The sequence below is a fragment of the Lactuca sativa genome, chromosome 5, assembly GCF_002870075.4.
Source record: "Lactuca sativa cultivar Salinas chromosome 5, Lsat_Salinas_v11, whole genome shotgun sequence".
NCBI classification, from domain to species: Eukaryota; Viridiplantae; Streptophyta; class Magnoliopsida; order Asterales; family Asteraceae; genus Lactuca; species Lactuca sativa.
This window is the reverse complement of record NC_056627.2, coordinates 128,401,859-128,417,348: the sequence shown is the minus strand read 5'-3', so window position 1 is coordinate 128,417,348 and position 15,490 is coordinate 128,401,859. Positions and strand designations below refer to the sequence as shown.

At 30.2% G+C, this 15,490-nt stretch overlaps 1 protein-coding gene and 1 long non-coding RNA gene across 6 annotated transcripts; one reads left to right on the top strand and one right to left on the bottom strand.

Moving 5' to 3' along the window:
- The first annotated feature begins 2,574 nt into the window (after window positions 1-2,574).
- LOC111887286 (uncharacterized) lies at window positions 2,575-6,213 on the top strand. 4 transcript variants are annotated; one of them, XR_002848721.3, is made up of 5 exons: window positions 2,575-3,084; window positions 3,178-3,294; window positions 3,976-4,493; window positions 4,595-5,357; window positions 5,959-6,213. It is a non-coding gene; the product is annotated as an uncharacterized LOC111887286 (long non-coding RNA). The 4 variants fall into 4 exon arrangements; XR_006192372.2 differs by having other exon boundaries at window positions 2,577-3,084; window positions 3,976-4,051; XR_002848720.3 differs by having other exon boundaries at window positions 2,576-3,084; window positions 3,976-5,357.
- Window positions 6,214-6,539: 326 nt separating this feature from the next.
- Window positions 6,540-13,332, bottom strand: LOC111887285 (probable serine/threonine-protein kinase PBL23). 2 transcript variants are annotated; one of them, XM_023883453.3, is made up of 4 exons: window positions 12,115-13,332; window positions 11,911-12,036; window positions 10,835-10,935; window positions 6,540-6,992 (listed from the first exon to the last, which is right to left on the bottom strand). In XM_023883453.3, exons 1-4 carry the CDS (start codon window positions 13,135-13,137, stop codon window positions 6,632-6,634), a joined length of 1,611 nt encoding a protein of 536 aa, XP_023739221.1. In that variant the 5' UTR covers window positions 13,138-13,332; the 3' UTR covers window positions 6,540-6,631. The 2 variants fall into 2 exon arrangements, with proteins under 2 accessions (XP_023739221.1, XP_052620246.1); XM_052764286.1 differs by lacking the exon at window positions 6,540-6,992 and adding an exon at window positions 7,755-8,123.
- Between the last annotated feature and the right edge of the window lie 2,158 nt (window positions 13,333-15,490).

Sequence of the window (15,490 nt, the reverse complement as noted above, 5' to 3'; positions counted from 1 at the left end):
ATGTCTAATCTCAAGAAGTGTCTGTCTATTGACATGCTTGACGTACCTTTCGACGTATCCAAATCCATACCAAACTTCCCTTCATACCCTAACTATTCAATAAGACCCTAACTACATGCTAAATTTCGGGACAAATTTTATTTAATCGGGGGGGGGGGGGGGGGGGGGGAGGAGGAGGAATGTAACAAATGGTAAAATTAGATCATCGTTCACAGGTCAAAATCATAATGAACACAGAATGTAATGAGAGCTAATATATTATATTCCATAATTTTAATGCAGTTGATGTTTTAACACTTGGCAGTGTATACAAAATATCACTTTAGTCTTTGATGGATCTAGATCATTGACAAACAAATGATATTCACAATATATATGTAATGAATTGATACACTGGAAATAATATTTAAGTAATAAGTATTATTATGTACAAATAACACTCTAATCATGAGAACACAATTTCGTGGATATAAAGAACGTTGAAAACGAAGTTTCTATGCAAAAGTTACGACAGTTAAAGATAATGAATTGTCAAATAACAAATTGTGGCATGTAATGGCCTAAAAACATCACTTCAAACGATTAATTGGATAGCTACACATTTCTTTAAGTGGTTTTGAAAAAAATTGGAATCGGACAATAATATAGTATTTGTTTCTACTTTTGAAAGTTTCATATTACGAAGTAATAACATTTTCGGGAAAATCAGTTGAATCGCTGAACCGGGAATCCCCTGAAAAAACACTTTGAACATAAAATTTTCATGGTTACGTCTTTTATTAGGTAAATATTTTTACATATTCTGAACTATAATTTTCGGTACATCAAACTAGTGTTTTCGAAAAAATGTGAGATGTCGTTTTTTGTGGGACAATAACATACAGATCGAGTAAGCGAAACGTGTCACCATTGGAATGGTGATACCTTTCACTCATTGGATGGATACACTTGTTAAGATTTAGAGGTCCAAAAATTCCCTTAATTAGAGAAAGGGGGCTGCCTTATCTCCCTACTCTTTCTCTTCCTCACAACCCGATCTCTCCCTCTTGGCCCTCTTTTTCGGTGACGTCGTTGCCGTTCACCACTGTCATGTATTGATGTAGGCATCCACCAGAGCTCCGATAGCCATCCCCCCATCGTTAACCACCCTCCAGCCTCTCCCATGCCTTATCCAAGTGGGTGACTGTTGGATTAGTGTCTAAGTTCATAACTATTTTGGTATGTACTTGACCCGATTATGAGCATGGTCCTTTTGGGTTGTCTTCACCATGGCAACTTGTAGGATGAATTAAGAAAAGAAAGGATTAATTATGATTTTATTAATATATTATAAGAAGAATAAATTAAAGGAGAAATCTAAATGTTTAATTAATATTAGTCAAGAATTAATTATGAATTAATTTTGTGGCTAAAAGAGATTAATTAAACGTAGGGGACTAATTGTGTAATTACAAGATAGTTACATAGATGCGCTAATGGACTCCATAGAAGATGGAGTGGACGAATTCGTCCAAGGCTTCTAAAGAGGGAGTCTATGGGCTACTTAGGGCTTACGCAATCAAATTAGGGTTTCCTTGTTAGATAACCCTAATTGTCTACCTATTTAAAGAACCCTTAAGACCTAAAAATGCGGCTAACACTTATGAAGGGTTTCCTGGACATTTTTGGAGTTCCCATTCTCTTTCTTCTTCATCTAGTTGCTTAGTGGTGTTTGTGACTCCATTAGAGGTGCAACATTTGAGACAATAAGCTTTCTGAAGCCAATTACAAGAAGGATCAGATTGTTATTGCTATATAACAATCAAAGGTTAGATCTAAACCCTATTTTATGTTAATATGATTAATTGTATGCTAGATCTAGGGTTTATAACTTTGGATATTCAATTGCATGCTCATTAGACAAACTAGATCCAAATGCTATTAGGGTTTGCATGTACACCATATGAATGATGTAGTGCTCAAAACCAAGGTTCTAAATAACATAAGGCGTGACTTGGCGGGCAATGTCAAGCCTCAAACTTTTTCGAGCCTTGGCGAGTCATGATGTTTGTAAGGCGTGACTTAAGGCGACAATTTTTTATATAATTAATATTTTTATATGTATTTTCAACTATTATTCATTTTTATACACATATATGAGTTAAGGCGGCATTTTGGCAAAGTTTGGCGGCAGGTGCAAGCCTTGGAGTCGTGGCACGCCATAGCGGAGCCATAACGAGCTTTTTAGAACCTTGCTCAAAACCCATCAGTTATAACTATGAACAAATTGCACTTTTAAAGCATATTATATTACACTTCTCTTCATCGTATCCTATGTTGTCACTAATACACAGAAGGTGAGTCTATGTTTCTTCGTTTTACTTTTTTTTAAATTATGAAGATGGAAAAAGTTGATAGTTTTTTTTAATGAATATGGATTCTACATAAAAACTTATATAAGAATATGATTTGTACATGAAAATTTTAATGGGTCATTTGTAAACTTGGTGTATTTATGTATTTACGTGCATATGTACATATATTTACTCGTGTATATTTAGGTTTATTAGATGATCATTTAACCCTTCATCTCCTTATATGTTTATGCATCTATTAGTGTATTTATGGTCATTTTTTTAACCCTTATCTCCTCCCATATTATCATATTCTTAATATCTTAGTCGATTACCGAACCGGTAAAATAGAGACGACACCGGTCTGTTCCTCCTATTCAAATCCTCCCAACCATTCCTCATCGGCACCACATCGCTGCATCTCTATTCCTCTCCAGATTGTTTCGACTGTTGGGGATCCAAACCTTTCTTGTTAACAGAACCGCTCTAAATTCTCTTAAACCCTGACAAGTGACAACCACTAACACTTCGACCACTTCTTATCCTCATATACAGAATTGGGACATTATATGCATTCATAGTATTCGATGAAAGTCCTCGATGAAGTCTGGTAAAAAAATTTCATCAAACTTCTTATTAACTGCCACTAATTCATTCCCTCATTCACTAGAATTATGCACTGACAAGCCCAAGTTCATCCATTGCAAAGAAGATCCTGCATTTGGATATACCCGTTAACAGCTTCCCAAATGTATGCTATTTGCATTTAAAGAAATTCATCAAGACATATCTTGACAAAAATGGAAAGACTTAATGATGTTTTTTTCTTTGTAAATATCAACAGTTTAACTTCGTTGGGAGGCTTCTGGTTCCTAGAGGCAATTCATTGAAGCGGGTTGAAACCTCAATTGTATTTCTTCTCTTCATCAGAGGCCAGGGCTCCATTAAAGATCCTAAAAAGGTAAGCTTTCATCTTGGAGCCTTTATAAGTTCTAGGTACTTACAGATTTCACACAAGTTTCTGAACAATGTTTTAGAAATTGTTTCTCTTTTTGTGAAAGAAGGTTTGAGTTTTTACTAACATGTAAGTATGCTATCTTTAAAGTACTTATAAGGTCTGGGTACTAACAAATTTCATTCATAATCCTTTGAATTATACTTTAGAAATCCTTCCCTTTTTGTTGAAGGAGGTTAGAATATTCCTAACATGGAAAAATCCGACTTTTAAGTCTTTATGTGTATGAGTACTTACAAATTTTACGTCAGTTCTAAAGTGTGTGTTAAAATCACTTCTTTTTTTGCAATAAGAAACTCCTAACATTGAAAATTCCGATCTTGTAAGTCTATAAATTATGGCTACTTGCTCTAATTTATCATAGTTTAAAGAATTGTGTAAAAATCGTTTCTTCTCTCTTTTTTCAGTAAAATCCAGGTAAGATTACTTCTAATATGAAAAAAAAAATAGAATTTTTAATCTTTGTAAGTTGTATAGTTCGCATATTGCTCATTTTGTTTGTAATCATACGTTTTTTTACTTGGCATTCACCATACTTCATGTTCCACTTTACAACTCCCTATGCAAAATCAAATTTACATTTCTCAAATTCCTAACCTCAACTGATGAATTCATTTTTTGTTCTAGGGTTTTGGATGTATTGTGAAAAGATGAAGTCATGCTTTACCAATGACATATGAGGAATAGTTCTAAAATGATAATGGTAATAGATAATTTTTTGATGGAACTGTTAGCAAGGGAAATGCCTTCAACTCTGATAATATAGTTTCACGTGGACCAGAATTTATTATTTATTTTGGAAAGTAGTTTAAAAAGAAGCAAGGTTCATTACCCTTTCGATTGATCTTGAACTTTTTTGAACGACAATATTAATATAACTTCTAATTTTTTTCAACATAATTTTTAATTAAGGATATGATAAAATAGATTATGTTGCAGGCTAAGTAACTGGCCCTTTTAAGGCAATTTATGAGTTGTTGCCCATTCAAATTATTGTTTGATTACTCTTAGAAACCGATAGTATTTCTGCACTCTAACTATGCAAATCTTATATTAGCAACATATACATGTTTTACCTTTGAAACTTTTGATTTTGATTTTGATTTCCAAGCATTGAGTGCGGGAATTTGTTGCACCATTAAAAGGTTAATATCATGATTCTTTGCTTCCATCTCTCTCTCTCTCTCTCTCTCTCCAAATAATGCATGTAAGGTGATTGATGTTGGTATGCATATAATTTGTACAGGTCTTGGTAGGATCGTTCTAAATCTGGTATCAAGGAGACTCGCAAACAATACTGGTAGAGGCGTTTATTGAGTATTGACATTTTTTGCTTAAATTTTTCATCATGTGAGGGACATTCAAAATAGAACCAAACTAAAATCATAAAAAAAAAAGCAGTTCTTTAACATAATTTTTTCAACTACAATTCCATTTTTATTTATTTCTTAAGTACTTAAAACTTTAAAAATAGCATCATACTTTCAAAATTCTACCAAAATACCGTGTTGTGAGAAAGCAGGATGCTATTTCGACATACTTTTTCTACTTGTCAAAAGATACCTCCAACTTAGTCTTTAAAATCTGTCATTTTACTCAAATTTTCTAATTATAATATTAAAATTCACAAAATTTATCAATGGTTCAGTTGTATCATTATTTACATTTGTCACCGTATCGTTGCCCACTATGACTTTCCGAGGTATACAAGCGTTTATGTTTGACATTAAACTTTTGCTCTTAATGATCCTTAATTTTTACACCATTGACATAGGGATAAATTAGTCAAGTCCTAGAAAACAAGACATAGGTATGTAAGCAAAAACTTTATTTTATACGAATTTTGTTTTGTGTTTTACAAGAGATATTGCTTATTTTTGGAAAACGGACAAACTGAGATATGAATTGATGAAAACACATACAATTAGGATAAAATGGTGGAACTTGAAAAGACGATTAGCGAGTAGCCTTTGGAGGTCATAAAGAGTCGGAAAGATGAGGAGAAAATGGTAATTTAATATGTTATTATTCAACTTGAGATTATAAGAACAATATGATAACTTGGTATTTATTTTTGGCGGATTTTCTATATTTAGGTGGCAAATGCACTAAATAGCAATGTATCTTGCATTTAGTGCATTTTCCATATCTATATGATAAATGCAGTAAATAGCAATGCACTTTGCATTTACACTTTTTTTTTTTGTAGTTTCTTTTGTTTTGTTTTTTTTTTTTTTTTCCAAAAACCTAACTACATTGTCATTAGGTGCATTTTCCATTTTTAGGAGTAACATGTTCCAAATAGCAATGTACTTTGCATTAACCAAAATACATTGCTATTAGGTTCATTTTCCATTTTTGGTTATTAATGCTGTAAATATCACTATACTTTCAATTTACAACTTTTTTACTTTTTTTTAATTTGTTTTGATTCTTTTTCCCAAAAAAAGAAACACTAACTAGCAATTTACTTTGAGTTTACACCTTTTGGTTTTTGTTTTCAACAATTTATTTGATTTTTTTTACCAAAAACCAAAAGACGTTGTTATTTGTTGCATTCAATCACTTGTATATTTGTTGGTCAATCATGTAGCCTAATTTTTTTTTCAGATCTATACGAAGTGAAAGCATGAGAATATTATTCAGATGTTCGATTCGTTTGAAACCACACAAGAGTTATATGTTGTCACATGAGGGGATTTTCTCGACTAATTTGGAACTGCATCGTTAGTTTTTATTTGGATTACCAACCCTTGCAACGTGGGGAATTTCACTAGTTTATGTTAAATAAATGGATTTATTTTAATTATTATTAATATTATTATTATCTTTTATATTATAAAACCTACAAAACTTGATCTTTGATTACTTTTTATATTAATTAATTATAAAAAAAATAGGCATGACAAATATGACAACCCACATCATGTAAATGATAAATTTGGTTAAAATATGATATTTGATGTTTACATGGACTATAACAAGTATAACAACGCTCTCACCAAACTTACTTATAGAAGTTTACTTTTGATGCTCAATGTCCCTTCCACCACATAGAGATTTAAATGAGAAAAGGGAACTATAAAGGTTGCAATCAGAGGCAATTAACCTGCTAACCTGTTATGTGGTGTACATTAAATACAATGTTCAATTAAAAAAAAAAAAAAAAAAAAAAAAATCATTGTCAAAAGTGAAACAAAATGAAATATAGCGCCATTTGTATTATTTGCTTACAAAATACTGTAAAAACGTTGAGCAATAAAATAATTATTTAATTTACATGCTACACAGGTCGAAATTCGATGCCTTCAATAGCATACATGCGTACGCTTTCCTGCCTATGACCCTCAAGAAAGAACTCAATCCTAAAACTATTTTCCTTATTTTTGTTGATAAATTGATATAGTTCGGTCGTTGCCCATCCATCTTCTCTGACACGAGGAACAGAAGAATTACGAAAGAGTCTGTCGTCTTCCATTTTAATTTTGAAGGGTACATATATCTGACTATTTTCATTTCTGCTCAAATTCTTGAAGACAAGGTTCATAGTGTAAGCAATATTTGGTGACAAGAATTGGGTCTTGACATTTGCAACCAAATAACGGTAAGAAGAGTATGTACTCATGATTCTAACATATAAAAATCTGCACACATCACATTCACATGTAACTTTTTATCACATTTCACTAATTCATTCATAATAAAATATCTAAAATATAGCGATAAGAATAATTTGGAAAGAAACAAAATTTCACCATAAGAAAATATCTAAAATAAATCGATAAGAATAATATGGAAAGAAACCAACTATTTTGTCATGTTGCGTTTGCATTCGGCCCACGTCCGTGGTAACTAATACAAACTTAAGGACTTAATCACGTACATCGAATGCCCATGGAACGTCGTTTAAGTGAGTTTTACTACATACTTTAAGGTGCTAGTATTTTTTATTATTTTATTATTTTTTGATTTTATTTATTTTGATTTACTTTGATTTTTTAAACCACATATCGGTTTGAATTTTTGATTTTTAACAATTACAAAATTTTAAATAAGAAGAATATTAAAGATTATAATATTTCCTGTTCATACTTTTATTGAATCATATTATTTTTTGTTCTTAAAATTTTACATTTTAGTTTTTGTTCAAAAAAGTTATTTGTCATTATATACTTTGAATTATTTAATTTTAAATCATAAAAGATATAATTAATAATTATAAAATACATAAGTTCAAATATTTTTAGATCATAACAAATTAACGTTGAAAAACAATCGAAAAGATTTTTTTGAATCATAAATATTTTGAATCATCAAATTTTGGATCATGTTATGTTCAATATTTTCTTACAAATTTAATATTTGTTAAAATTAAAAATAAATACTTCAAAAACTTATTTTTGAAAAATTCTTTTTAGAAAGTCACTAGTATATTGAGTAGAAGTATCCCTTAAATTTATATGATTTTTGGAGAATATTTTTTCTGGGTTTTTTAATTAAAAAAAATAAATTTTCATGATTCTGTTCATTTTAAAGAGAATTAAATTTTAATAACTTTAGTTTTTTCAAATTTCTTTTCAAAGAAAAAAATGATATGGACAAAAAACAAATTAGGTAAAAAAAATAAACCAGCCAATAAGAATGTACCATGTGTCATAAGGTGGTAGGATAGAGCGTGCAGCGCGTCATGCGCGTAGAAATAGCTGGTCTCCCAAACCTTTGTTTTATTTTTTACGCTTTTAGCCCCTTTCTTATTAACCTTTTTGATGGAAATTCTGAATTTTTTTGACGAAAATTATGAAAAATGTCCTTTCGGATTTAAACAAAATACAAAAAAAGACTAGATTAATCATTACCACTCAATTTTCTAAATTAAAGGCCGATATTTATCCTCGCGATGTTCACCTATTTTTTTGTGCTCACTCGTTCTTAACTCTCTCTCTCTCTCTCTCTCTCTCTCTCTCTCTCTCTCTCTCTCTCTCCTCTCTCTCTCTCTCTCTCTCTCTCTCTCTCTCTCTCTCTCTCTCTCTCTCTCTCTCTCTCTCTCTCTCTCTCTCTCTCTCTCTATATATATATATATATATATATATATATATATATATATATATATATATATATATATATATATATATATATAGGTTTAAATGAGAACAATTATGTAATTAAGAACGCAAGAACAAATCTGAACTACATATTTTTTTAGCCGTAAAACCCTCGCGCGTACGGGGGTAACGGAGGAACGTAATATATATATATATATATATATATATATATATATATATATATATATATATATATATATATATATATATATATAGTTTTGCTTTAGTTGCGATGGTGGTTGTTTATAATCACGTATGAATAATATGCTGCTCCATCGCACCGATACGTGGAAGGGTTTTGTTGCAAAAAAAATATGTGGTCCTGATTTGTTCTTGCGTTCTCGATTTCATAATGTTCTCATTTGAACCTTCCCTTATATATATATAACGTTGAAAACGCGAGAACAAGTATATTCATTTGTGATTACATGTATTTATTTGTAGAGAAATGATAAATTTTTACATACAATCAACATGAATATGTTTTTTTTTCAATTGAAATTAAATGCGTAAAAAATTATCATTCTCCACAAATGAATACATGGAATCACAAATGAATATAATTTGTTTTTGCGTTTTCAACCTTTTTGATGTTCTCATTTGATCCTACTATATATATATATATATATATATATATATATATATATATATATATATATATATATATATATATATATATATATATATATATGAGGTTACTAGAGATCCATTATTAATAAGGAACCAATTAACGAATCATTAACGTCAAAATTAAAAGCTATCAACGGTCAAGAGAATCGATGTACATGTGTACGTTGGATTTACATACACTAATTTATATCATAAAACTCATATTTTTACCAATAAATCCATCTATTTTTTTCATTTAAAATTTTTAAGTTACGTTTTTATCGGAAAAAAACCGAATATACTGTTGTTCACGATTTTCCATCATTTTTCTATCGATATCAATGTTAATATATATATATATATATATATATATATATATATATATATATATATATATATATATATATATAAATATATAAACTTTTTTCATTTTAAAAAAAAAAACTCACTTTGTTTTGTAGTTTTTTTTCAATATTTAAGTTTGTTTTTATCCAAAAAAACTAATTATACCAAAAATCTCAATTGTTTGTCCTCTATTAATAACCGTCATCATCGATTAAAAAAAACTCGATTAGTTCAGATTTACATTGTGAATTTAAACTATAAACATTTCAATTTTAACATTCACAATGTGAATTTGACTAACTATTTCAACTCTTTGATCATTTACAAATTAAGTGAAATTTAGGTATTAATCGAAATATATTTCTTTTTAGTTTTTTAATATTTTAACGATTTAATTGCTTGTAAATTAGTTTTGTAAAATCTACAAATAAATTTATTCACATTGTGAATCTGAACTGTATATAATTTAGGTTTCAGAAATCCAAATATGAATCTGACTTACTATTATTCACACTGTAAATTTGGGCAGATTGACAATGTGAATTTGTATTGAAAATTTATTTTTTTCCCATCAAAATTAATCTATTTTTAATGAGTGCAAAAGAAAATATGAATTTTGATATATTTATTAAATTTTTTCGGTGAAAAATAGATCTTAAATTATCATAAAATAAAGAAATGAAATGAGTTTTTTTATTAAAAAAAAAATTAGTTTTTGTATATAAATATAGATTTTTATGGAAATTGCAAGAAAAATTATAAATAATGATATATTCAGTTTTTTTAATAAAAAACATAACCTAAAATAAATCAAGCGAAAAAAAGAAATAAGTTTTGTTATATATATATATATATATATATATATATATATATATATATATATATATATATATATATATATATATATATATATATATATATATATATATAGAGAGAGAGAGAGAGAGAGAGAGAGAGAAACTAGGTTCAAATATGGATTAACATCTATTGTGCGGACGTGTGAACAATGTTATTCTGTGAGAAAATATATTGTTTAATAATATGAATACGTTTAATCTGACATAACTATTGTTATTATCACACAATCTCACTAATTAAATCGTTTATTAGATTATTATAGAGTTTTATTACTATTCTCATTATGTCAGAATGTTGTCAAGATGTTTGTTTATTCGTATTCTGTGAGAATGAAATAGGTGAAAAACGATGTTTGAGAACAAAAATAAATAAGAATTATTAAGAATTGATTAAAATGACGTTATTTATATGAGGTTGAACGTATTCGCATTAATAAACAACTTATTTTCTTTATGATTCTCATATAATAGCACTGTTCAGACGTCCGTATAATAGTTGTCCATCCACATTATAACCTAGTATATATATATATATATATATATATTGTGATGAAGAGCCGACCGCTAGCTTACCTTGATATGTTAGTAAAGGTATCGACTCTATCCAATGTATGGAAAGATTCTGTTGCGGATTCCATTTCATTAATTTGTTTGTGTTCATTTATCCAAAGCCACTGCCAAATAAACATATAAACGTACTTAGTTCAAAGAAAAACAAAGATTTTACTTTTCTACAAAGACAACTAATTTAGTTATATACAAAATTTAAGGTATGCCATTTTTCTATTTTAGGTGATACATAGTCTATATACGAGCAACCAATGAATTTATTATTTATCGGTAACATAAAACCACCATTCTTTGAAAGAAAGTATGTTGTACGATAAATTTCTAGTGTTAGTTGAACAAAACGTTTTTTTAACTTTTAAAGCAAATTTATCACAAAAATAAAAGCTAAAAATATAGATATTAAGAACTTTTTATCATCCATCCATTGATATAAAATTTAAAAAAAAAATGATCTATTCATATTTACACTGTAAATTTGTGCAGATTCACATTGTGAATTTGTAAAGATTTATACAGTGAATTTATATAAAATTAAGTATTTATAGTGCAGATTTATAATGTGAAGCTGAACAGGTATAAAAAAATTATCAAATTTGATATCGATGGAAAGAAGATAAAAATTTATGAGTTTTTATATTTTTAGAATTTTTTTCGATAAATAATAAGATCTAAAACTTGAAAAAATAATGGTTATTGGTTCCACGGTTTAAAATAATTCATTAATGAATATATTTGTTATTCCCAACATATACGGGAAAGGAAAAATAAATTTAAACTTATATTTAAAATAATAATTCATTAACTTTAAATGTAAATTTCATTAAATACAAGCTAAATATATTTGGATGTGTCCTTACCATATGACTTATTCAGTGGGTACCCAATGATCTAAAATAACTGAATAGGTACAAAAAAAAAAAAAAAACTTTGGTGACCATGACGAGAGTAATGATCAAGTGCATAGTTATTTTATGACTTAAACATAATAAGAATTACAAAGTTTAGTAGAACTTTGGAAGTTATTTGTTTTGTTTTATATAGAAAATAATAAAAATAAAGCAAACATAAAAGCTAATTACCCTTTTCCTTCCATCGACGAGAATCCCATCGGAGAGACGTAAGACGAGTTCCTTTCGGGATTTGTACGGCAGAGGAGGTATTGCAAGCTTTGAAATCTTGAATAAATGGTCGTCAAAAGTTGTATTCTGCAAATAATATTTTGTCATAACGTTATACCACGAAAAACAAGATATGATCTTTAAATGATAAAGATATATACTTACCTCTTGTTTTTCCAGTGCAACCTCGAGTTCATTTAAGATCTCATCCATCGTGGGTCGCTCCGTACGATCTCTTTCTAAACATCGTCTTGCAATGGCTGCAAATGTAATGAAAGAATCCCAAACCATTTGTTCCTTTAGATCTCGAAAGATAATATCATGTAGTTTATTTTCATCATAATATTTTTTCCACTCAGGCACTAAAATGGCAGTTAGTTCACCACTAGTACTACAATCATAACATAATCTGCCACACATTACTTCAAACAGCACAACTCCAAAAGAATACACGTCCGACTCTTTTGTTAGCAAGCATGTCTCTGAATATAACGGATCAGTATACCCCGGCGTACCAACAACATTGGTGATTAGATATGTCTGTGGTTGGTTTGCTGGGCCTATTTTTGACAAACCAAAATCAGAAACTTTAGCAGTCCAATTATGATCCAGAAGGATGTTTGAGCTTTTCATGTCTCGATGGAGAACTCTTTGTTGTGTTTCCACGGGATCATGAAGATAGTTTAGTGCACGTGCAACCTCGATGCATATACAAAGCCGTTGGTTCCATTTAAGGGTTTTAGCATCACTTAGATAATGATCAAGGCTTCCACCAGCGGCATACTCGTACACAAGGACTCTCTCATCATCCTCAATGCAAAAGTGCAGGAGAGAGACAAGATTTTCATGTTTGCATTTAGAAAGCATCATGATCTCCTTCCAAAACTCGGTGTTTCCTTGATAGGATCTATGATCCAAGCACTTGAAAGCTACCATAGTTGATCCTGTCGGAAGAGAAAGTTCACCTTTGTACACCGGACCAAACCCACCACGCCCAATGAGTTTGCTGGGGCTAAAGTTGTCCGTAGCCGATATTATGTCTTCCATTTGGATTTTTAGGTGATCATACTCTTTCCCGATTGAAGACATTATTAGTTCATCGAGTATGGGGGACACGCCAAGCAGCGTGGTTTCCCTCCACCTCATCACCATCTCCTTCCACTTCGCCACCATCTCCTTCCACACCATTATCGTGGTGAATAAAAGGAAGAGAGAAGAAAATATTGCTGATTGGTTGTGGTCTTTCCACAGATGCTTTCTTCCTGATTATACCAAATGGCCTTATAAGAAATATATATCGTGTAAGAAGAAAATGTGAATGGAAACAATTGTAACATGTAAGTCAATAGGAATCACATGGTCACTTAAATTTTTGGTCAACGACCCTCCAGTGTTGTTTTCTTTTGTCACCCACTAAAATATTTGGATGGATGACGGGTCCTATCATTTTCTTTTGTTAGGTCATAGGTGATGTTATGTTAAATTATGTCATATACAACTTTTTTTTTTGTTACCGGTCTACGTTCAGTTCTATTTAATTTATGGTGTTAGGTGGCATTATATATATACAACTAATATAATTGATTTGATTTTATTTTATTTTTCTGGTGTCATGTGGATGTGTAGTTTTCAACTAATATGATTGACAATGTTTTGTGTTTTTAATTTTCTTTTAATTTATATTTTGTCTTTACGCACGGCATTATTAAGTGGTGTAATGCGCAACCGGACTTGATTGATATTGCTTTATGTTATTTCTTTCTTTTAATTTCATTTCATTTCTATGATGTTAGATGGTGCAACGTAAAAATAAACTTGGTTCGCTTTGATTTGCGTTGTTGGTCATGTATTCATGTTAATTTCAACTTTAAATAGTTTTATGGTATTATTAAAATTTTAAAATGGCGTGAAAAGGATTTGAAAATCGGACCCGAAATCAAAACTGTCTTAGCGGTTTGATAGTTCACGTAGTTGGACCGGACCTTAAAACCGGTTGATTTATATATATATATATATATATATATATATATATATATATATATATATATATATATATATATATATATATATATATATATATATATATATATATATATATAAAAGGAAACTTATTAGGACCATGATAATCACAGCTCCAAAGAATTAATCCGGAAGCTAGTGTTAAATCGATCCAGAAATACACGATTGATAGTGACAAAATAACTTTTTGATTGAATTTTTTTGTTATCAATCCTAAAAGTATAAAGGGCACAAAGCTCATTCGAGTAAAAGCTACGTTTTGTCATCCATTCTTCAAAGTTCAATCATGCCAACACTTATAAACGGATAAGTATTTTTTTTTCTAGTTAAAAAAAAGCAAGTAAAGATGTTAAATGATAACAATTTATCAAAAATCATGCAACAGTAACAAGCTTTAAAATAGAAGCGAATTCATGTACTTTCTACATTTATCTCACCTTATTGGATAAGATAAAAAAAATTACAATTTTTGGGTAAATCTTTAATACCAAATTTTTTTTGTTACTCCTTTATTGTCATTGGTGCACCCATTTCCATTTCCGGCTACATGGGTAGCGGTGATTCGTAGTGTCATGTTAGGAGCCCACTAAGCATCGGGAATTTAAGCACAACATTGATCACCAATGTCACCAAGCACATGACCATCATAGTCTGGATAGTCATGGTTAATATTATCTCGTCTTCTCATTCTTTTACCTCCTCACGTTCCATATAGAAAAATAAAGCCACCTTCAGTTCCAATCGATTTACAAATTTTGTCATTAGTGAACCGATGTGCTTTCGAGAATAATTTTTTATAAAAATGACATGGTGGTCGATTTCCAACAAAAATAATAACAAAGGAATTAGCAATATAGTTTACTCTTTTTATCAATATTAGTAATAGTAAATTACACGATTCGTCCCTTGCTCAAGTGTCAAATTGCACGTTTAATCCTTATTTTCAAAAATTAACTCGGATCGTCCCTGTAATATTTGTTTCTCACTCGGACCATCTTTGATGGACATAAAATGACTATTTTACCCTTTTTATTTCTTTTTGATATATTTTTTGATTTTTTTATTATTAACAATTAAAAAGAAAAATAAAAATAATGTCGAGCACCACAAACCCACAATCTCTACCCTAACCCCACTTACAACCCTCTATCCTTTCATCTTCATTGTATCTTCTGTTTGTGCCACCGGAGCTAGAGAATGATGGGTCGTCGGAGATATCACTATCGTCGTCGGAGCTGTTAGGAGAGAGAAAAAGAAGAGCATCACTTTGTTGGAGATATCTTATCGTCCCTCTTCCCTTTCCCATTTTCCTTCGGCCTTCCCAAACCACACCAGATCAACACCACCTCTGATCCATTCAAATCCCACCACCATTGCATATCTGTCATTGACACTTGCCCACCACCATCGCCGCACCTCCGATTAGTGAACCTGGAAGGATAAAGAAGTACAAATTATATGGGTTGCTGGACGTTATCGGCAGTGGTTTCCAAATTCATGGTGACAAATTTCAGATTGAGGA

Coding starts and splice junctions, on each gene's coding strand:
- LOC111887285 (XM_023883453.3), bottom strand. CDS start 13,137: ATGGTGTGGAAGGAGATGGTGGCGAAGTGGAAGGAGATGGTGATGAGG. Junction 12,037..12,114: donor TTGCACTGGAAAAACAAGAG/GTAAGTATATAT, acceptor TATTATTTGCAG/AATACAACTTTTGACGACCA. Junction 10,936..11,910: donor TCGTCGATGGAAGGAAAAGG/GTAATTAGCTTT, acceptor TTTATTTGGCAG/TGGCTTTGGATAAATGAACA.